Genomic DNA, 24,388 nt, shown 5'->3' with positions numbered 1-24,388 from the left:
TTACTCTAGACCACCAGGGATGTTATCACTAACCCTTACTCTAGACCACCAGGGATCTTATCACTAACCCTTACTCTAGACCACCAGGGATCTTATCACTAACCCTTACTCTAGACCGCCAGACGTCTTTACCCTTTTTCTTCTTGTCCATGTGCAGGTATGCGCAGATGGCGGTGGCGGCTAGGACGATCAGTAGGACAAAAGAGCCAATGACCCCCTTCTTCCAGGTGGCGAGGAACGCTAAAAGAGGCAAAATACAAAAGTGAGACCCCCAGATACAGGGTGTCCTGCTGGTGTGACACCCAATGATGGATGGCCCTCAGGGGCGGGCACATCAGGAGCAATAGGGGCCGGCCTTAGGTTGCACCCGAGGTGCTCCCGCCCCTGAGGATCCCACATCTGTCTACTAGGATCCGTTACCACCTAGACCACCCCAGGAGGGCAGCAGAGTGCAGCGGAGGACGGATGTGATGCCCCAACCCCTGGTCACCCCCATGTACCCCATTATTTTAGCCGCTTCCTGACCTCTGGCCTCTTTAGTGTTGCTCCGAACCTCCTTCTTTGCCGTGTTGGAGGCAATGCAGAAATAGGCGCCGTCCTCCTGCTTGCTGAATTTTGGCAGTTGGTGTACTGAGAAGGGGTTTTTCTTCTCCGTCACGTTCTGCAGAAGCATCTCAGGGCCCTTCTTTCTGTAGAACAGGAAGGTGATTGGCAGCGTCCCCATCTCCACCATACACAACAGGGTCAGATTGGAGCCCTCCTCCACATCACCATCGGACGGAATGATTTTCAGATAAGCACCGCTAATGGGGACTGCAGGAGACAAGAAAGGGGATAGATGTGGCGTCTGCTCCAGCTACATCCACAGCTCAGTCAGCGCTCATCACTCCAATCGACAAAGTTCAGAATCGGGAATGCAGCTTTGGATGTGACAGGAGCAATATCTCTCCATATAAATCTACTGTAGTTAGATAATTAGCAATGTAGTCTGTAGTCATTGTTAGTGTTTCTATCTTCCACAGATAGCACTGCAGCCTGTGGTCATTGTTAGTGTTTCTGTCTTCCATAGATAGTACTGCAGCCTGTGGTCATTGTTAGTGTTTCTGTCTTCCATAGATAGTACTGCAGCCTGTGGTCATTGTTAGTGTTTCTGTCTTCCATAGATAGCACTGCAGCCTGTGGTCATTGTTAGTGTTTCTGTCTTCCATAGATAGTACTGCAGCCTGTGGTCATTGTTAGTGTTTCTGTCTTCCATAGATAGTACTGCAGCCTGTGGTCATTGTTAGTGTTTCTGTCTTCCATAGATAGCACTGCAGCCTGTGGTCATTGTTAGTGTTTCTGTCTTCCATAGATAGCACTGCAGCCTGTGGTCATTGTTAGTGTTTATGTCTTCCATAGATAGCACTGCAGCCTGTGGTCATTGTTAGTGTTTATGTCTTCCATAGATAGTACTGCAGCCTGTGGTCATTGTTAGTGTTTCTGTCTTCCATAGATAGCCCTGCAGCCTGTGGTCATTGTTAGTGTTTCTGTCTTCCATAGATAGCACTGCAGCCTGTGGTAATTGTTAGTGTTTCTGTCTTCCATAGATAGCACTTCAGCCTGTGGTCAGTGTTAGTGTTTCTGTCTTCCATAGATAGCACTGCAGCCTGTGGTCATTGTTAGTGTTTCTGTCTTCCATAGATAGCACTGCAGCCTGTGGTCATTGTTAGTGTTTCTGTCTTCCATAGATAGTACTGCAGCCTGTGGTCATTGTTAGTGTTTCTGTCTTCCATAGATAGTACTGCAGCCTGTGGTCATTGTTAGTGTTTCTGTCTTCCATAGATAGTACTGCAGCCTGTGGTCATTGTTAGTGTTTCTGTCTTCCATAGATAGCACTGCAGCCTGTGGTCATTGTTAGTGTTTATGTCTTCCATAGATAGCACTGCAGCCTGTGGTCATTGTTAGTGTTTATGTCTTCCATAGATAGCCCTGCAGCCTGTGGTCATTGTTAGTGTTTCTGTCTTCCATAGATAGCACTGCAGCCTGTGGTAATTGTTAGTGTTTCTGTCTTCCATAGATAGCACTTCAGCCTGTGGTCAGTGTTAGTGTTTCTGTCTTCCATAGATAGCACTGCAGCCTGTGGTCATTGTTAGTGTTTCTGTCTTCCATAGATAGCACTGCAGCCTGTGGTCATTGTTAGTGTTTCTGTCTTCCATAGATAGCACTGCAGCCTGTGGTCATTGTTAGTGTTTCTGTCTTCCATAGATAGCACTGCAGCCTGTGGTCATTGTTAGTGTTTCTGTCTTCCATAGATAGTACTGCAGCCTGTGGTCATTGTTAGTGTTTCTGTCTTCCATAGATAGCCCTGCAGCCTGTGGTCATTGTTAGTGTTTATGTCTTCCATAGATAGCACTGCAGCCTGTGGTCATTGTTAGTGTTTCTGTCTTCCATAGATAGCCCTTCAGCCTGTGGTCAGTGTTAGTATTTCTGTCTTCCATAGATAGCACTGCAGCCTGTGGTCATTGTTAGTGTTTCTGTCTTCCATAGATAGCACTGCAGCCTGTGGTCATTGTTAGTGTTTCTGCCTTCCATAGATAGCACTGCAGCCTGTGGTCATTGTTAGTGTTTCTGTCTTCCATAGATAGCACTGCAGCCTGTGGTCATTGTTAGTGTTTCAATCTTCCATAGATAGCCCTGCAGCCTGTGGTCATTGTTAGTGTTTCTGCCTTCCATAGATAGCACTGCAGCCTGTGGTCATTGTTAGTGTTTCTGCCTTCCATAGATAGCACTGCAGCCTGTGGTCATTGTTAGTGTTTAAATCTTCCATAGATAGCCCTGCAGCCTGTGGTCATTGTTAGTGTTTCTGTCTTCCATAGCTAGCCCTCCCGGCTTTTGTCATTATTAGTGTTTCTGTCTTCCATAGCTAGCCCTCCCGGCTGTTGTCATTGTTAGTGTTTCTGTCTTCCATAGATAGCACTGCAGCCTGTGGTCATTGTTATTGTTTATGTCTTCCATAGATAGAACTGTAGTCTTTGGTCATTATTAGTGTTTCTGTCTTCCATACATAGCATTGCAGCCTGGGGTCATTGTTAGTGTTTCTGTCTTCCATACATAGCATTGCAGCCTGTGGTCATTGTTAGTGTTTCTGCCTTCCATAGATAGCACTGCAGCCTGTGGTCATTGTTAGTGTTTCTGCCTTCCATAGATAGCACTGCAGCCTGTGGTCATTGTTAGTGTTTCTGTCTTCCATAGATAGCACTGCAGCCTGTGGTCATTGTTAGTATTTCTGCCTTCCATAGATAGCACTGCAGCCTGTGGTCATTGTTAGTGTTTCTGCCTTCCATAGATAGCACTGCAGCCTGTGGTCATTGTTAGTGTTTCAATCTTCCATAGATAGCCCTGCAGCCTGTGGTCATTGTTAGTGTTTCTGCCTTCCATAGATAGCACTGCAGCCTGTGGTCATTGTTAGTGTTTATGTCTTCCATAGATAGCCCTGCAGCCTGTGGTCATTGTTAGTGTTTCTGTCTTCCATAGATAGCACTGCAGCCTGTGGTAATTGTTAGTGTTTCTCTCTTCCATAGATAGCACTTCAGCCTGTGGTCAGTGTTAGTGTTTCTGTCTTCCATAGATAGCACTGCAGCCTGTGGTCATTGTTAGTGTTTCTGTCTTCCATAGATAGCACTGCAGCCTGTGGTCATTGTTAGTGTTTCTGTCTTCCATAGATAGCACTGCAGCCTGTGGTCATTGTTAGTGTTTCTGTCTTCCATAGATAGCACTGCAGCCTGTGGTCATTGTTAGTGTTTCTGTCTTCCATAGATTGTACTGCAGCCTGTGGTCATTGTTAGTGTTTCTGTCTTCCATAGATAGCCCTGCAGCCTGTGGTCATTGTTAGTGTTTATGTCTTCCATAGATAGGACAGCAGCCTGTGGTCATTGTTAGTGTTTCTGTCTTCCATAGATAGCCCTTCAGCCTGTGGTCAGTGTTAGTATTTCTGTCTTCCATAGATAGCACTGCAGCCTGTGGTCATTGTTAGTGTTTCTGTCTTCCATAGATAGCACTGCAGCCTGTGGTCATTGTTAGTGTTTCTGCCTTCCATAGATAGCACTGCAGCCTGTGGTCATTGTTAGTGTTTCTGTCTTCCATAGATAGCACTGCAGCCTGTGGTCATTGTTAGTGTTTCAATCTTCCATAGATAGCCCTGCAGCCTGTGGTCATTGTTAGTGTTTCTGCCTTCCATAGATAGCACTGCAGCCTGTGGTCATTGTTAGTGTTTCAATCTTCCATAGATAGCCCTGCAGCCTGTGGTCATTGTTAGTGTTTCTGTCTTCCATAGCTAGCCCTCCCGGCTTTTGTCATTATTAGTGTTTCTGTCTTCCATAGCTAGCCCTCCCGGCTGTTGTCATTGTTAGTGTTTCTGTCTTCCATAGATAGCACTGCAGCCTGTGGTCATTGTTATTGTTTATGTCTTCCATAGATAGAACTGTAGTCTTTGGTCATTATTAGTGTTTCTGTCTTCCATACATAGCATTGCAGCCTGGGGTCATTGTTAGTGTTTCTGTCTTCCATAGATAGCACTGCAGCCTGTGGTCATTGTTAGTGTTTCTGCCTTCCATAGATAGCCCTGCAGCCTGTGGTCATTGTTAGTGTTTCTGTCTTCCATAGATAGCCCTGCAGCCTGTGGTCAGTGTTAGTATTTCTGTCTTCCATAGATAGCACTGCAGCCTGTGGTCATTGTTAGTGTTTCTGTCTTCCATAGATAGCACTGCAGCCTGTGGTCAGTGTTAGTATTTCTGTCTTCCATAGATAGCCCTGCAGCCTGTGGTCATTGTTAGTGTTTCTGCCTTCCATAGATAGCACTGCAGCCTGTGGTCATTGTTAGTGTTTCTGCCTTCCATAGATAGCACTGCAGCCTGTGGTCATTGTTAGTGTTTCTGTCTTCCATAGATAGCACTGCAGCCTGTGGTCAGTGTTAGTATTTCTGTCGTCCATAGATAGCACTGCAGCCTGTGGTAATTGTTAGTGTTTCTGTCTTCCATACATAGCATTGCAGCCTGGGGTCATTGTTAGTGTTTCTGTCTTTCATAGATAGCACTGCAGCCCTGTGGTCACTGTTAGTGTTTCTGTCTTCCATAGATAGCCCTGCAGCCTGTGGTCAGTGTTAGTATTTCTGTCTTCCATAGATAGCACTGCAGCCTGTGGTCATTGTTAGTGTTTCTGTCTTCCATAGATAGCCCTGCAGCCTGTGGTCAGTGTTAGTATTTCTGTCTTCCATAGATAGCACTGCAGCCTGTGGTCATTGTTAGTGTTTCTGTCTTCCATAGATAGCACTGCAGCCTGTGGTCATTGTTAGTGTTTCTGTCTTCCATAGATAGCACTGCAGCCTGTGGTAATTGTTAGTGTTTCTGTCTTCCATAGATAGCACTTCAGCCTGTGGTCAGTGTTAGTGTTTCTGTCTTCCATAGATAGCACTGCAGCCTGTGGTCATTGTTAGTGTTTCTGTCTTCCATAGATAGCACTGCAGCCTGTGGTCAGTGTTAGTATTTCTGTCTTCCATAGATAGCACTGCAGCCTGTGGTAATTGTTAGTGTTTCTGTCTTCCATACATAGCATTGCAGCCTGGGGTCATTGTTAGTGTTTCTGTCTTCCATAGATAGCCCTGCAGCCTGTGGTCAGTGTTAGTATTTCTGTCTTCCATAGATAGCACTGCAGCCTGTGGTCATTGTTAGTGTTTCTGTCTTCCATAGATAGCACTGCAGCCTTTAGTCATTGTTAGTGTTTCTGCCTTCCATAGATAGCACTGCAGCCTGTGGTCATTGTTAGTGTTTCTGCCTTCCATAGATAGCACTGCAGCCTGTGGTCATTGTTAGTGTTTCAATCTTCCATAGATAGTCCTGCAGCCTGTGGTCATTGTTAGTGTTTCTGTCTTCCATAGCTAGCCCTCCCGGCTTTTGTCATTATTAGTGTTTCTGTCTTCCATAGCTAGCCCTCCCGGCTGTTGTCATTGTTAGTGTTTCTGTCTTCCATAGATAGCACTGCAGCCTGTGGTCATTGTTATTGTTTATGTCTTCCATAGATAGAACTGTAGTCTTTGGTCATTATTAGTGTTTCTGTCTTCCATACATAGCATTGCAGCCTGGGGTCATTGTTAGTGTTTCTGTCTTTCATAGATAGCACTGCAGGCCTGTGGTCACTGTTAGTGTTTCTGTCTTCCGTAGATTGCACTGCAGCCTGTCGTCAGTGTTACTGTTTCTGTCTTCCATAGAAAGCACTGCAGCCTGTGTCACTATTAGTGTTTATGTCTTGCATAGATAACACTGCAGTCTGTGGTTATTGTTAATATTTCTGTCTTCCATAGATAGCACTGCAGCCTGTGGTCACTGTTACTATTTTTCTTTCATAGAAAGCAGTGAAGCCTGTAATCACTGTTACTATTTTCCTTCCATAGAAAAGCAGTGCAGCCTGTGGTCACTGTTACTATTTTTCTTTCATGGAAAGTAGTGCAGCCTGTGGTCACTGTTAATATGTTTCCTTCCATAGAAAGCAGTGCAGCCTGTGGTCACTGTTACTATTTTTCTTTCATAAAAATCAGTGAAGCCTGTAATCACTGTTACTATTTTCCTTCCATAGAAAAGCAGTGCAGCCTGTGGTCACTGTTACTATTTTTCTTTCATGGAAAGTAGTGCAGCCTGTGGTCACTGTTAATATGTTTCCTTCCATAGAAAGCAGTGCCGTCTGTGGTCACTATTAATATTTTCCTTCCATAGAAAGCATTGCAACCTGTGGTCACTATTAATATTTTCCTTCCATAGAAAAGTAGTGCAGCCTGTGGTCACTATTACTATTTTTCCTTCCATAGAAAGCAGTGCCGCCTGTGGTCACTATTACTATTTTTCCTTCCATAGAAAAGCAGTGCCGTCTGTGGTCACTATTAATATTTTCCTTCCATAGAGAGCAGTGGAGCCTGTAGTCACTATTAATATTTTCCTTCCAAAGAAAGCAGTGCCGTCTGTGGTCACTATTAATATTTTCCTTCCATAGAGAGCAGTGCAGCCTGTGGTCACTATTAATATTTTACTTCCATAGAAAGCAGTGCCGTCTGTGGTCACTATTAATATTTTCCTTCCATAGCAAGCAGTGCCGCCTGTGGTCACTATTAATATTTTCCTTTCATAGCAAGCAGTGCCGCCTGTGGTCACTATTAATATTTTCCTTCCATATAAAGCAGTGCCGCCTGTGGTCACTATTAATATTTTCCTTCCATAGAAAGCAGTGCAGCCTGTGGTCACTCTTACTCTTTTTCCTTCCATAGAGCCCCATACAGCCCTTACTGCCCAGACTTACCGATGACCGTGACGTTCACTATGTTGCTGTACCTCTCGGCCCGTTGGGTGTTTCGATTGGTGGCTTTGCACCTGTATTGTCCCAGGTCGTGTGAACTGGACGAATTTACTAGAAATCGAGCTTCCATGTTTCCTTGAATGATCACGTTCTCCAGGAGATCCGTTCCTCTGAGTAAGGAATACACAATGGGTGGCGTCCCGGACTGGACCTTGCACGTGAGTTCTAGGGTATCTCCGAGGACCACCGTCTTGTTATTTCCCGTGATGTGCTCCAGGACGGGGTTTTTCACCGGAGCTGTTATTAAGAAAAACAAAACCTATTTGCAATTGTTTTTCATGTAAAATGTTCATAGAGCCTGCATGTAACACAACACAGCGCAGGCTGCTCAATGCTGCTGTGCTCAATCTGTCTGACGGCTCAGGTCTGTGGGCTGAAAAGAAGTCGCGATCCAAACGCTTTCCATCGATTCGTCCTTATACTCACCATAGACCTGTATGTCCAGGGGTGCACTTTCTTTTGTGATGTTGGCTATGGTGACCTGACATACGTAGGATCCACTATACTTCTCAGCTGCTGACATGGACAATCGGCCTCCTGACCTGGTGGATTTCCTTAGTCTTTTGGTTTCTATGAATTTATACTGCAGACGGTTGGAAGCTTCGGACGTTAGTCCGGCCACCGAGCAGATCAGCTCGATGCTGTCGCCCTCGTTGATGAATTCGTTCTTGGAGCTTTTCTTCAGTGTTAGTCGAGGTCTTGGGAAAAGTTCTGAAATGTAAAGGAGAGAAATGATAAGAAAACATTTCTGCAGCGTTCCCTCTAAGGATCTGCATCCCCGGAGCGCGGAGGTGGCATTTACCAACTATCTCGATCTTGGTGCTGTTGGACTTCGAGGTCCGTTTGTTCTCCACCTTACAGGTGTAGTTGCCCATGTCTTCCACCGTGGCCACTCGATGATAGGACAGCGTGTTGTTGGTGGAGCTGTTGATAATGTGTCCGTCCTTCTGCAGCGTCAGCTTCACGTCGTTTAGTCGTGTCCGACCCACCCGAAAAGAACATTTCACCGACATGTTTCCTCCTTCGGTGAAATTGAGAGAAGGCAAAACTTCGATTGTTGGTACAGAAAATGGAGCTGTAAAGAAGAAGAAACAGTACTATGAAATATAGAGGTAAAATAATACCACCATACAACGTCAATATAATTATTATTATTTATTATTATAGCGCCATCAATTCCAATAGAATATCATAGAGCCTGCATGTAACACAGCACAGTGCAGGCTGCTCAATGCTGCTGTCATCAATCTGTCAATCTGTGTAATATACCAGGTTACTGCCATAAGGCCAAGGTCTATATACTGTCATTCATACCTAATATAAAATGTCAACCGCCTTAATAATACCGCCATATGGAAGTACGGTAATAAAATATGTCTACTGCCTAAATATTACCACCATAATGGGCTTATAAAACATGTCCAGTGCCTAAATCTTACTAACATTAACACCCAGACTTCATGGTTTCCAATACACGAGGGGCTTCATACTCACCCACAACACTGACAGTCTTTATGGTGCTGGCCGGGGAGGTTTCCTCTGCGACGTCAAGTTGGACCTCGCACTTAAATTGTAAAATGCTCTCGCCTTCTTTGATCATAAACTTGACTTCCTCGTGATTGTTCGAAGTGGATTTCGACTTCGTCTCTTCGGATTTTTGGTGAATCTTATAGAACTTGAACTTTTTGTAGGACGATTCCTCCGGAGCCTCACATCTGACCATGACTTCATCTCCTTCACTGACCTCATCCTTCGAAACATTAAGAAGAGGACTGGAAAGACCTGGAGAAGAGACAGAAGATCACCTGAAAGAAATCCCTAAAATATGGCGAAGGCATAACTGACCCCTAGCTGGACCATGACTATGACTGGTGATGGCTAAGTCCAGAAGATCACCCGAAGGAAATCCCTAAAATATGGTGATGGAATGACTCTTAGCTGGACCATGACTATGGCTGGTGATGACTAAGTTCAGAAGATCACCTGAAAGAAATCCCTAAAATATGGTGAAGGCATAACTGACGTCTAGCTGGACAATGACTATGGCTGGTGATGGCTAAATAAAGATCACCTGAAGGAAATCTCTAAAATATGGTGAAGGCATAACTGACCCCTAGCTGGACCATGACTATGGCTGGTGATGGCTAAGTCCAGAAGATCACCCGAAAGAAATCTCTAAAATATGGTGAAGGCATAACTGACCCCTAGCTTGACCATGACTATGGCTGGTGATGGCTAAGTCCAGAAGATCACCCGAAGGAAATCCCTAAAATATGGTGAAGGCATAACGGACCCCTAGCTTGACCATGACTATGGCTTGTGATGGCTAAGTCCAGAAGATCACCCGAAGGAAATCCCTAAAATATGGTGAAGGCATAACGGACCCCTAGCTTGACCATGACTATGGCTTGTGATGGCTAAGTCCAGAAGATCACCCGAAGGAAATACCTAAAATATGGTGATGGCATAACTGACTTTTAGCTGGACCATGAATACGGATAGTGATGGCTAAGTCTAGAAGATCACCCGAAAGAAATCCCTAAAATATGGTGCAGGCATAATTGACCCAAGCTGGACCATGACTATAGCTGGTGATGCCTAAGTCCAGAAGATCACCCGAAAGAAATCCCTAAAATATGGCGAAGGCATAACTGACTCCTAGCTGGCCATGACTATGGCTGGTGATGGCTAAGTCCAGAAGATCACCCGAAAGCTGGTGGTGGCATAACTGAGCCCTAGCTGGACCACGACTATTGCTGGGCTTGTCGTTGTTTCTACCACTCACACAGCAGGTCTTTAGTGTCTGACCGGGCAGAGCCCAAATGCAAGAAGCTAAATATTTAGAGGCAACTTCCCATGTTCTCAGAAGATTAACATTCAGTTCAGAACCTCTCGTGCACTCACCAGTCACCTTTATCTCGATGTCACCACTGGTTTTTATCGTTCCGGCCACAGACACCTCACATCTGAATGACCCAGAATTGGACACCCGGACCTTCGGGATGACGTGGGACGCGTGGTCTTGGGTGGAGCTGATTGTATCTATTATATCATCCTCCTTATAGAAGGTGAATGTGCTGTTCAGTGTGAAGTCTGTGGTCTTGGCGAACCCCACCTCACACTTCAGCGTCAGCTTGTCCCCGTTATTCAGTTTGGTGGACGGCTCGGCTTTCAGCTTAATACTGTTGATTGTGAAGTCTTAATAGAAAAAGATAAGGATTTGTGAGAAGGAATGATAAAACATCCATGACACATCACTGGTGCCCCGTCCCCCGCACTGATCCTGGGAACCTCGGGGGCGTGTACCTGCCAGTCTTTACGCCTCTTATCACTCACTATAAGAACTCACTATAAAACCCTGTGTTTTTTGTTTTCTGCAGGTGTCTGCACCAAGCTACACAATAACAATCTCTGGTTATTGCATTCCTGCTGCAATTTTTACGCCTTTTCCCTTGATTTTGGTGCATTTTTGGTGCAAATGTGAAGCTGCGTTTTTAATGTGGTTTTGATTTTGCACTTCAAAAGCAAACGCAATAATCTGAGGAGATTGTTATTGTGTCGTGTGGTGCGGACACGTGGAGAAAATGTGCAGAAAAAAGCAGCTTTGTAAACTATGTGTGTACACAGATACATAGAAATACAATGCTGTGTACACTGTACCTCTATGTACCTGTATAATCTGCCTGTGGTGTCAGAGCCTGTGTGTACTCAGGAATACACTGCTCTGTACACTGTACCTCTATGTACCAGTATAATCTGCCTGTGGTGTCAGAGCCTGTGTGTACTCAGGAATACACTGCTCTGTACACTGTACCTCTATGTACCTGTATAATCTGCCTGTGGTGTCAGAGCCTGTGTATACTCAGGAATACACTGCTCTGTACACTGTACCTCTATGTACCAGTATAATCTGCCTGTGGTGTCAGAGCCTGTGTGTACACAGGAATACACTGCTCTGTACACTGTACCTCTATGTACCAGTATAATCTGCCTGTGGTGTCAGAGCCTGTGTGTACACAGGAATAATCTGCTCTGTACACTGTACCTCTATGTACCAGTATAATCTGCCTGTGGTGTCAGAGCCTGTGTGTACACAGGAATAATCTGCTCTGTACACTGTACCTCTATGTACCAGTATAATCTGCCTGTGGTGTCAGAGCCTGTGTGTACACAGGAATACACTGCTCTGTACACTGTACCTCTATGTACCTGTATAATCTGCCTGTGGTGTCAGAGCCTGTGTGTACACAGGAATACACTGCTCTGTACACTGTACCTCTATGTACCAGTATAATCTGCCTGTGGTATCAGAGCCTGTGTGTACACAGGAATAATCTGCTCTGTACACTGTACCTCTATGTACCAGTATAATCTGCCTGTGGTGTCAGAGCCTGTGTGTACACAGGAATAATCTGCTCTGTACACTGTACCTCTATGTACCAGTATAATCTGCCTGTGGTGTCAGAGCCTGTGTGTACACAGGAATACACTGCTCTGTACACTGTACCTCTATGTACCTGTATAATCTGCCTGTATTGTCAGAGCCTGTGTGTACTCAGGAATACATTGCTCTATACACTGTACCTCTATGTACCAGTATAATCTGCCTGTGGTGTCAGAGCCTGTGTGTACTCAGGAATAATCTGCTCTGTACACTGTACCTCTATGTACCTGTATAATCTGCCTGTGGTGTCAGAGCCTGTGTGTACACAGGAATAATCTGCTCTGTACACTGTACCTCTATGTACCTGTATAATCTGCCTGTGGTGTCAGAGCCTGTGTGTACACAGGAATACACTGCTCTGTACACTGTACCTCTATGTACCAGTATAATCTGCCTGTGGTGTCAGAGCCTGTGTGCACACAGGAATACACTGCTCTGTAAACTGTACCTTTATGTACCTGTATAATCTGCCTGTATTGTCAGAGCCTGTGTGTACTCAGGAATACATTGCTCTATACACTGTACCTCTATGTACCAGTATAATCTGCCTGTGGTGTCAGAGCCTGTGTGTACTCAGGAATAATCTGCTCTGTACACTGTACCTCTATGTACCTGTATAATCTGCCTGTGGTGTCAGAGCCTGTGTGTACACAGGAATAATCTGCTCTGTACACTGTACCTCTATGTACCTGTATAATCTGCCTGTGGTGTCAGAGCCTGTGTGTACACAGGAATACACTGCTCTGTACACTGTACCTCTATGTACCAGTATAATCTGCCTGTGGAGTCAGAGCCTGTGTGTACACAGTAATACACTGCTCTGTACACTGTACCTCTATGTACCAGTATAATCTGCCTGTGGTGTCAGAGCCTGTGTGTACTCAGGAATACACTGCTCTGTACACTGTACCTCTATGTACCAGTATAATCTGCCTGTGGTGTCAGAGGCTGTGTGTACTCAGGAATACACTGCTCTGTACACTGTACCTCTATGTACCAGTATAATCTGCCTGTGGTGTCAGAGCCTGTGTGTACTCAGGAATAATCTGCTCTGTACACTGTACCTCTATGTACCTGTATAATCTGCCTGTGGTGTCAGAGGCTGTGTGTACACAGGAATACACTGCTCTGTACACTGTACCTCTATGTACCAGTATAATCTGCCTGTGGTGGCGGAGCCTGTGTGTACTGAGGAATAATCTGCTCTGTGCACTGTACCTCTATGTACCAGTATAATCTGCCTGTGGTGGCGGAGCCTGTGTGTACTGAGGAATAATCTGCTCTGTGCACTGTACCTCTATGTACCAGTATAATCTGCCTGTGGAGTCAGAGCCTGTGTGTACACAGGAATAATCTGATGTGTACACTGTATCTCTATGTACCAGTATAATCTGCCTGTGGTGTCAGAGCCTGTGTGTACACAGGAATACACTGCTCTGTACACTGTACCTCTATGTACCAGTATAATCTGCCTGTGGTGTCAGAGCCTGTGTGTACACAGGAATACACTGCTCTGTACACTGTACCTCTATGTACCAGTATAATCTGCCTGTGGTGTCAGAGCCTGCGTGTACACAGGAATACACTGCTCTGTACACTGTACCTCTATGTACCAGTATAATCTGCCTGTGGTGTCAGAGCCTGCGTGTACACAGGAATACACTGCTCTGTACACTGTACCTCTATGTACCTGTATAATCTGCCTGTGGTGTTGGAGCCTGTGTGTACACAGGAATACACTGCTCTGTACACTGTACCTCTATGTACCTGTATAATCTACCTGTGGTGTCAGAGCCTATGTGTACACAGGAATACACTGCTCTGTACACTGTAGCTCTATGTACCAGTATAATCTGCCTGTGGTGTCAGAGCCTATGTGTACACAGGAATACACTGCTCTGTACACTGTACCTCTATGTACCTGTATAATCTGCCTGTGGTGTCAGAGCCTATGTGTACTCAGGAATAATCTGCTCTGTACACTGTACCTCTATGTACCAGTATAATCTGCCTGTGGTGTCAGAGGCTGTGTGTACTCAGGAATACACTGCTCTGTACACTGTACCTCTATGCACCAGTATAATCTGCCTGTGGTATTGGAGCCTATGTGTACTCAGGAATACACTGCTCTGTACACTGTACCTCTATGTACCAGTATAATCTGCCTGTGGTGTTGGAGCCTATGTGTACTCAGGAATAATCTGCTCTTTACACTGTACCTCTATGTACCTGTATAATCTGCCTGTGGTGTCAGAGCCTATGTGTACTCAGGAATAATCTGCTCTGTACACTGTACCTCTATGTACCAGTATAATCTGCCTGTGGTGTCAGAGGCTGTGTGTACTCAGGAATACACTGCTCTGTACACTGTACCTCTATGCACCAGTATAATCTGCCTGTGGTATTGGAGCCTATGTGTACTCAGGAATACACTGCTCTGTACACTGTACCTCTATGTACCAGTATAATCTGCCTGTGGTGTCAGAGCCTGTGTGTACACAGGAATAATCTGCTCTGTACACTGTACCTCTATGTACCAGTATAATCTGCCTGTGGTGTCAGAGCCTGTGTGTACACAGGAATAATCTGCTCTGTACACTGTACCTCTATGTACCAGTATAATCTGCCTGTGGTGTCAGAGCCTGTGTGTACACAGGAATACACTGCTCTGTACACTGTACCTCTATGTACCTGTATAATCTGCCTGTATTGTCAGAGCCTGTGTGTACTCAGGAATACATTGCTCTATACACTGTACCTCTATGTACCAGTATAATCTGCCTGTGGTGTCAGAGCCTGTGTGTACTCAGGAATAATCTTCTCTGTACACTGTACCTCTATGTACCTGTATAATCTGCCTGTGGTGTAAGAGCCTGTGTGTACACAGGAATAATCTGCTCTGTACACTGTACCTCTATGTACCTGTATAATCTGCCTGTGGTGTCAGAGCCTGTGTGTACACAGGAATACACTGCTCTGTACACTGTACCTCTATGTACCAGTATAATCTGCCTGTGGTGTCAGAGCCTGCGTGTACACAGGAATAATCTGCTCTGTACACTGTACCTCTATGTACCAGTATAATCTGCCTGTGGTGTCAGAGCCTGTGTGTACTCAGGAATACACTGCTCTGTACACTGTACCTCTATGTACCAGTATAATCTGCCTGTGGTGTCAGAGGCTGTGTGTACACAGGAATACACTGCTCTGTACACTGTACCTCTATGTACCAGTATAATCTGCCTGTGGTGGCGGAGCCTGTGTGTACTGAGGAATAATCTGCTCTGTGCACTGTACCTCTATGTACCAGTATAATCTGCCTGTGGTGGCGGAGCCTGTGTGTACTGAGGAATAATCTGCTCTGTGCACTGTACCTCTATGTACCAGTATAATCTGCCTGTGGAGTCAGAGCCTGTGTGTACACAGGAATAATCTGATGTGTACACTGTATCTCTATGTACCAGTATAATCTGCCTGTGGTGTCAGAGCCTGTGTGTACACAGGAATACACTGCTCTGTACACTGTACCTCTATGTACCAGTATAATCTGCCTGTGGTGTCAGAGCCTGTGTGTACACAGGAATACACTGCTCTGTACACTGTACCTCTATGTACCAGTATAATCTGCCTGTGGTGTCAGAGCCTGCGTGTACACAGGAATACACTGCTCTGTACACTGTACCTCTATGTACCAGTATAATCTGCCTGTGGTGTCAGAGCCTGCGTGTACACAGGAATACACTGCTCTGTACACTGTACCTCTATGTACCTGTATAATCTGCCTGTGGTGTTGGAGCCTGTGTGTACACAGGAATACACTGCTCTGTACACTGTACCTCTATGTACCTGTATAATCTACCTGTGGTGTCAGAGCCTATGTGTACACAGGAATACACTGCTCTGTACACTGTAGCTCTATGTACCAGTATAATCTGCCTGTGGTGTCAGAGCCTATGTGTACACAGGAATACACTGCTCTGTACACTGTACCTCTATGTACCTGTATAATCTGCCTGTGGTGTCAGAGCCTATGTGTACTCAGGAATAATCTGCTCTGTACACTGTACCTCTATGTACCAGTATAATCTGCCTGTGGTGTCAGAGGCTGTGTGTACTCAGGAATACACTGCTCTGTACACTGTACCTCTATGCACCAGTATAATCTGCCTGTGGTATTGGAGCCTATGTGTACTCAGGAATACACTGCTCTGTACACTGTACCTCTATGTACCAGTATAATCTGCCTGTGGTGTTGGAGCCTATGTGTACTCAGGAATAATCTGCTCTGTACACTGTACCTCTATGTACCTGTATAATCTGCCTGTGGTGTCAGAGCCTATGTGTACTCAGGAATAATCTGCTCTGTACACTGTACCTCTATGTACCAGTATAATCTGCCTGTGGTGTCAGAGGCTGTGTGTACTCAGGAATACACTGCTCTGTACACTGTACCTCTATGCACCAGTATAATCTGCCTGTGGTATTGGAGCCTATGTGTACTCAGGAATACACTGCTCTGTACACTGTACCTCTATGTACCAGTATAATCTGCCTGTGGTGTTGGAGCCTATGTGTACTCAGGAATAATCTGCTCTGTACACTGTACCTCTATGTACCTGTATAATCTGCCTGTGGTGTCAGAGCCTATGTGTACTCAGGAATAATCTGCTCTGTACACTGTACCTCTATGTACCAGTATAATCTGCCTGTGGTGTCAGAGGCTGTGTGTACTCAGGAATACACTGCTCTGTACACTGTACCTCTATGCACCAGTATAATCTGCCTGTGGTATTGGAGCCTATGTGTACTCAGGAATACACTGCTCTGTACACTGTACCTCTATGTACCAGTATAATCTGCCTGTGGTGTTGGAGCCTATGTGTACTCAGGAATAATCTGCTCTGTACACTGTACCTCTATGTACCTGTATAATCTGCCTGTGGTGTCAGAGCCTGTGTGTACACAGGAATACACTGCTCTGTACACTGTACCTCTATGTACCAGTATAATCTGCCTGTGGTGTCAGAGCCTGTATGTACACAGGAATATTCTGCTCCGTACACTGTACCTCTATGTACCAGTATAATCTGCCTGTGGTGTCAGAGCCTGTATGTACACAGGAATACACTGCTCTGTACACTGTACCTCTATGTACCAGTATAATCTGCCTGTGGTGTTGGAGCCTATGTGTACTCAGGAATACACTGCTCTGTACTCTGTACCTCTATGTACCTGTATAATCTGCCTGTGGTGTCAGAGCCTGAGTGTACACAGGAATACACTGCTCTGTACACTGTACCTCTATGTACCTGTATAATCTGCCTGTGGTGTCAGAGCCTGTGTGTACACAGGAATACACTGCTCTGTACACTGTACCTCTGTGTACCAGTATAATCTGCCTGTGGTGTCAGAGCCTGAGTGTACACAGGAATACACTGCTCTGTACACTGTACCTCTATGTACCAGTATAATCTGCCTGTGGAGTCAGAGGCTGTGTGTACACAGGAATACACTGCTCTGTACACTGTACCTCTATGCACCAGTATAATCTGCCTGTGGTGTCAGAGCCTGAGTGTACACAGGAATACACTGCTCTGTACACTGTACCTCTATGTACCTGTATAATCTGCCTGTGGTGTCAGAGCCTGAGTGTACACAGGAATACACTGCTCTGTACACTGTACCTCTATGTACCAGTATAATCTGCCTGTGGAGTCAGAGGCTGTGTGTACACAGGAATACACTGCTCTGTACACTGTACCTCTATGTACCTGTATAATCTGCCTGTGGTGTCAGAGCCTGTGTGTACTCAGGAATACACTGCTCTGTACACTGTATCTCTATGTACCAGTATAATCTGCCTGTGGTGTTGGAGCCTATGTGTACACAGGAATAATCTGCTCTGTACACTGTACCTCTATGTACCAGTATAGTCTACGTGTGGGGTCGGAACCTACAAAATCCTACAAGCGCTGTCAGTGCAGGTTGTGGCTTATAGCTTTGGCTTTAGATGCTGCCTGCGATGATACAGGTTGGCGGTTTGATTCCTGGGTCCTATCCCTGAGGTGGAGGTGCTACAAAGCAAGAAGACGCCAAGATTATACCGTTTGAGGGTTGTGAGGATGCCGGTGGTGAGTATATCATCATACGGCCGGCTTTACAACCAGTAGAAGTATTTTTGCACACAGGCGGCGTCCACATTGCGCTTACGGTGCTATTTTTACCTTCCTCTTTGCATATATCTGCTGAAGGGGATGGGAACGTCGTGCAGTTACTGGCAACGGTTTGTAAATATTACAGGATATCGCCCTTTTTTAATTTTTGAGAGGGGGAGGGTGAATATGAATATCTATATCGGAGCAGTGGAGGAACGTCGTATCTTCTCTCCGTCCCTGGGTGTTGCCTCCATGATGTTCTGTAGAAGTTCAGTGGAACTTTAATATTTCCCGGCAGCCAGAGATTAGAACCTGCTGCCCGGATAGTGACGTAGACGATGGAACAATAGATGAGCTCATTCTCTGAGTAATTCCCACCACATTGTTTTGCTATTTTTTATGACACTGTTGAGCCTGAATTTTCACAAAAACACACAGAAAAGACCCCATATTCCATCTCGATAAATGCCATTTATACCAGACAGGTTTAGAGTAACTTATCGGCCCCTTACTCTATCACCTGAAGAACCTCATTGACCATCGTAAACATGCGTCGATCCATCGATCAGCGAGAACGCGCTTATTTATATCATGTTATGATGGCCAAAACGCCAGAATTGGTCAGCAGACCATCTCATGTGCTCAACTATAAGATCTTCCATATTTCCAGATTGTGCCCCTTCTCCTGCTCACTTTTATAGTCCACATCTTCCTGATCTAACATCTTAACCTCAACCTTGTTGGGGTTTCCACCTTCCTCCATCCACGCTGTCACCCTTACTGAGGTCGAATTTCAACCATTTTAATGTTGCACCTGTGGAATTGAAAATGATCCATATCTTTGTCCCATTAACTTAGTAAACATCAGCCTTGTCTTCTCGAACCAACATATCAGCCAACACCATCCACATCTTCTTGACTCAATATCTTAGCCAGCATCAGCCATAACTGCTCGGCCGAACATATTAGCCAACAGACTTAGATCTCCTTAATCCAACATTTCAGCCAAGACCTTCCACATCTCCTTGACCCAACATCTTAACCAACCCTTTCCACATCTCGTCAAACCAAGACCTCAGCCAACACCTTTTCCATCTCCTCAACCCTACATCTTAGCTAACACCATTCACATCTTCTTGACCCAATATCAAAGCCAGCATCATCTATATCTCCTTGACCCAACATATGAGCCAACACCCTTCGCATCTACTGAATGCAATATCTCAGCCAACACCTTCCACAGCGCCTCGAGCTAACATCTTAGCTAACACCATCCTTATCTCCTCGACCCAAGATCTTTTTTTTTTTTACATAGTTACTTAGGTTGAAAAAAGACCTAGGTCCATCTAGTTCAACCTTCCTCCACCAGTTCTACATTTAGTCACTAAGTCATTTATAACCAACTCTATTCCACATCTCCTTGACCCAACATCTTAACCAATGCCATCCATATCTTCTCAACCCCACATCTCAGCCAACACCATCCTCATCTCCTCGACTCAACTTCTTAACCAACACCATTCAGATCTCCTCTACCCACCATCTCAGCCAAAACCATTCACATCTCCTTGACCCAACATCTTAACCAATACCTTCCACATCTCATCGACCCAACATCTTAGCTAACATCATCCTCATCTCTGCGACCCAATATCGTAACCAACGTCATCCACATTTCCTCAACCACACATCTTAGCCAACACCATCCTCATCTCCTCGACCCAACATCTTAACCAACACCATCCACATCTCCTCAACCCAACATTGCCACCAACACCCTTCAAATCTCCTCAACACAACATCTCAGCCAACACCATCCTCATCTCCTCCACTAATCAACGCCATTCTCATCTGCTTGACTAACCAGCACCATTCATATCTCCTCTACCCACCAACATCTTAGCCAACATCATCCTCATCTCCGCAATTTAACATTTTAACCAACGCAATCCACAGCTCCTCAACTCAACATCGCACCCAACATCAGCCACATCTCCTCGACTCAACATTGCAACAAACACCCTTCACATCTACTCAACCCAACATCACAGCCAATAACATCCACATCTCCTGAACCCAACATCTTATCCAACACTATCCTCATCTCCTTGAAACAAGAGCTTAACCAATTCCATCCACATCTCCTCTACCCACCATCTCAGCCAACACCATCCACATCACTTCAACCCCATATCTCAGCCAACACCATTCACATTTCCTTGACCCAACATGTTAACTAACACCTTCCACATCTCCTCGACCCAACATCTTAGCTAACACCATCCTCATTTCTGTGACCTAACATCTAAACCAATGCCATCCACATCTCCTCAACCACACATCTTAGCCAACACCATCCACATCTCCTCGACCCAACATCTTAGCCAACACCATCCACAGCTCCTCAACCCAACATTGCACCCAACATCATCCACATCTCCTCGACTCAACATTGCAACCAACACCTGGAATCACCTTAACCCAACATCACAGCCAATATCATCCACATCTCCTGAACCCAACATCTTATCCAACACTATTCTCATCTCCTTGACCCAAGATCTTAACCAACTCCATCCACATCTCCTCGACCCAACATCTTAACCAACACCGTCCATATCTCCTCAAAACAATATCACAGCCAACACCATCCATATCTCCTCAACCCAACATCACACCTAACACCATCCACACCTCCTCGACCCAACAGTGCAACCAATACCCTTCACATCTCCTGAACCCAACATCACCGCCAACATCATCCACATCTCCTGAACCCAACATCTTAACCAACGCAATCCACATCTCCTCGACCACACAACTTAGCCAACACCATCCACATCTCCTCGACCCAACATCTTAGCCAACACCATCCTCATCTCCGCAATTTAACATCTTAACCAACGCCATCCATATTTCCTCAAACACACATCTTAGCCAACACAATCCTCAAGTCCTCAACCCAACATCTTAACCAACACCATCCACATCTCCTTAACCCAACATTGCAACCAACACCATTCACATCTCATCGACCCAACATCTTAGCGAACACCATCCACATTTCACCAGTCCAACATCTCACCCAACACCATCCACATCTCCTTGACCCAACATCCTTTGAATGAACTAAAAATTAAATATAAATGGGGTTAATTTTGAATATACAGAGAACCCAAACCAAAGGGGCTGGGTAAAGAGCGCCCCATATACAAATGAGTATATACACACACCAATCATTTAAGTAGCACAGCTATATGCAAAGGGAAATCACAAAATCACATGGTTAGAAAGAATAACATTATCAAAGGTCCATGTTACCGATAAGTGAGAGGCCCCTGAGTTATCGGTAACATGGACCTTTGATAATCGTTCTTTTATGTGAGGGCTACCTCCTTAGCTGCGTTTGCTTTGCACGTAGCACTTATATATTTGACTATTATCCCTTTGTGTGACTTTGCAGTATTGGTTTCATATATATACATGCTTTTTGATCCATGATTATCACAAATGATCCATTGTTATCATTACTCTTCATATTTCGCACGATGTTATATTTCTTATCTTTTATCAATTTTGTCAAATAAAACTATATTTTTATACCGTAAATGACTGCTGTATGATACTCATTTGTATATGGGGCGCTCTTTACCCAGCCCTATTGGTTTGGGTTCTCTGCATCTACAGGAGCTTTGACTTAACATCTCAGCCAACACCATCCTCATTTTCTCGATCCAACATCTTAACAAACATATCTCCTGAAACAAATATCTCAGGCAACATCGTTTACATCTCCTCAACCCAACATCACAGCCAACACCGTCCACATCTCCTCGGCCCAATACCTAAGCCAACACTATCCACATTTCATCAGTCCAACATCTAAGCCAACACCATCTACATTTTGTAGACCCAACATCTCAGCCATCACCATCCTCATCTCCTAAATCCAACATCTCAGCCAACATCATCCTTATCTCCTCAACCCCACATCTCACAGAACACCATCCTCAGCTCCTTAACCCCACATCTCAGCCATCACCATCCTTATCTCCTCAACCCCACATCTCAGCCAACATCATCCTTATCTCCTCAACCCCACATCTCAGCCATCACCATCCTTATCTCCTCAACCCCACATCTCACAGAACACCATCCTCAGCTCCTTAACCCTACATCTCAGCCATCACCATCCTTATCTCCTCAACCCCACATCTCAGCCAACATCATCCTCATCTCCTCAACCCCACATCTCAGCCATCCAATCCTTATCTCCTCAACCCCACATCTCACAGAACACCATCCTCAGCTCCTTAACCCTACATCTCAGCCATCACCATCCTTATCTCCTCAACCCCACATCTCAGCCAACATCATCCTCATCTCCTCAACCCCACATCTCAGCCATCCAATCCTTATCTCCTCAACCCCACAACTCACAGAACATCATCCTCATCTCCTAACCCCCCCCCAGCTCAGCCAACATTATCCTCATCTCCTTAACCCCCCCAGCTGAGCCAACACCATACTCATCTCCTCAATCCAACATCTCAGCCAACACCTTTTGCATCTCCTCAAACCAAAATCTCAGCCAACACCTTTTGCATCTCCTCAAACCAACATCTCAGGAAACAACATAATCATCTCCTAAATTCCACATCTCAGCCAAAACCATCCTCATCTCCTCAATCTAACATCTCAGCCAACACCTTTTCAATCTCCTCAATCTAACATCTCAGTCAACACCATCCTCATCTCCTCGACCCAACATATTAACCAACACTCTTTACATCTCCTCAATCCAACGTCTTAGCCAACAACATCCTCATCTTGTTGACTCAACGTCATAGCCAACACTACAGTATTATCATCTTACCAATCCAACACCTCAGCCAACGCAATTCTTATTTTGGCATTTCATCATCTTTATCACTGCCACCAGCATCTCTTTAACTCTACCTATTAGCCAACACCTTTTTCTTGAACAAACGTTGAACCTAATGATTTCACCGTCCTCCTTACCCAACATCATCTGGTCAATCCAATAGCTTCCCGACTGCCTCTTCATCCCAACATTTCACATCAACCTTTCCTATCCAACGTCTACTACAACCGAATCAACATCTTCCTTGCCGCCAACATCAACCCATGAATGAATCTTATCATAACCTCCTGGTATCTCCAGTGTACTCTAGTCATCTTCCTCAAGTCAAACAACATCTCTCCAATTAACCTTATCTCCTGGACTGTCTCCACCAGATCCCGCAAAAATCTCCTAACCTTCCATGTTTCTCTATCATGATCCATCGGTGGTGTTCACTTCTCAATCTTAACCCTCGACACGTTAGATGTAGACACCCAGAGCTTACCAGGAAATGTGTCGAATGTAAGAAGAGAACAAGATATGAACATAGTCTTGGATTTTCCCTTAGCCTCCTCTCTCCGATCTCATCCATCTATTTCCACCAAAACCATCTTCTCCAGATCTTAGACTTGTAGTGGAGACAATAAGGGTCAAGATCCAAATTATTGGTTGTGTCAGCAGTGGCTAGATTACTAAGCCAACAACATCAACCTATGTGCACGTAGAATTTTTCTTAGGAGGTTTTTGAAGCCATTAGAAAATTTGAGTGGTGTGAACGCACCCCAAGCGTGCGCCAACCCCGACACCTTCCCCTAGCACCAGGTCAGGGTATACACAAATATCCCAATATGTGCACTCACCGCTCGCCCGACTTCCAATGGACCAAACTGTAAAAAGACAAAAAAAGAGAATCAGCGACGGAGAAGTCCCAGCCATAACGGAGGATCCTGAGAGGCGTCAGCACTTACGTCCCAGCACGGTCACCACCACGCCGAAATACATCTCCACATTGGAGAAAGCAAAAAACATCCAAAATCAGTGGCGGTCACCGGACAATGCCGAGCGGGCAGGGATATCTCTGCTGGCAGGCAGAGCCGCAGGAAATTGGGGAAACTACACTTTTCCTGCCATGACTCTTCCTGCCGCCGTCCTTAAGATGTATTCACAAACAATAGGGGAGCGTGATTACAGGGAGGCGAGCGTAGAGCGCCACCTAGAGGCAGAACTTCACAGAAGTGGTGAAAGCGGAGAACACTGAGAGCCGACAACATAAGATCATATGTCATCACCGGGGGCAGCGCTGACAACCTCAGACAGGATATACAGGCAAGTTGTCAGAATCAGGGGGCGACGCTGACAACCTCACACAGGATATACAGGCTGGTTGTCAGTTTTAAGGGGTGGTGCTGACAACCTCACACAGAGTATACAGGCAGGTTGTCATTATTAGTGGCAGCGCTGACAACCTCACACAGGATATACAGGCTGGTTGTCAGTTTTAGGGGGTGGTGCTGACAACCTCACAAAGAATATACAGGCAGGTTGTCA

The 24,388-nt window shown here is 45.3% G+C and overlaps 1 protein-coding gene across 1 annotated transcript in view; it reads right to left on the bottom strand.

The window, feature by feature from the left end:
* Positions 1-23,907, bottom strand: part of PECAM1 (platelet and endothelial cell adhesion molecule 1) — a 76,898-nt gene extending 52,991 nt beyond the window's left edge. Inside the window, exons 1-9 of the mRNA XM_075351495.1 lie at positions 23,809-23,907; positions 23,701-23,727; positions 10,282-10,575; positions 8,872-9,159; positions 8,180-8,452; positions 7,804-8,088; positions 7,321-7,614; positions 526-813; positions 133-240 (exon numbers count right to left, since the gene is read on the bottom strand). Coding sequence (XP_075207610.1) covers positions 133-240; positions 526-813; positions 7,321-7,614; positions 7,804-8,088; positions 8,180-8,452; positions 8,872-9,159; positions 10,282-10,575; positions 23,701-23,727; positions 23,809-23,869 — 1,918 coding nt within the window. The 5' untranslated portion in view covers positions 23,870-23,907. The remainder of the gene's footprint in view (positions 1-132; positions 241-525; positions 814-7,320; positions 7,615-7,803; positions 8,089-8,179; positions 8,453-8,871; positions 9,160-10,281; positions 10,576-23,700; positions 23,728-23,808) is intronic.
* Positions 23,908-24,388: the final 481 nt, after the last annotated feature.

The sequence above is a fragment of the Anomaloglossus baeobatrachus genome, chromosome 5 (assembly GCF_048569485.1).
Source record: "Anomaloglossus baeobatrachus isolate aAnoBae1 chromosome 5, aAnoBae1.hap1, whole genome shotgun sequence".
NCBI classification, from domain to species: Eukaryota; Metazoa; Chordata; class Amphibia; order Anura; family Aromobatidae; genus Anomaloglossus; species Anomaloglossus baeobatrachus.
Note: the sequence above shows the minus strand (reverse complement) of the source record. Positions and strands in the feature narration are given on the sequence as shown.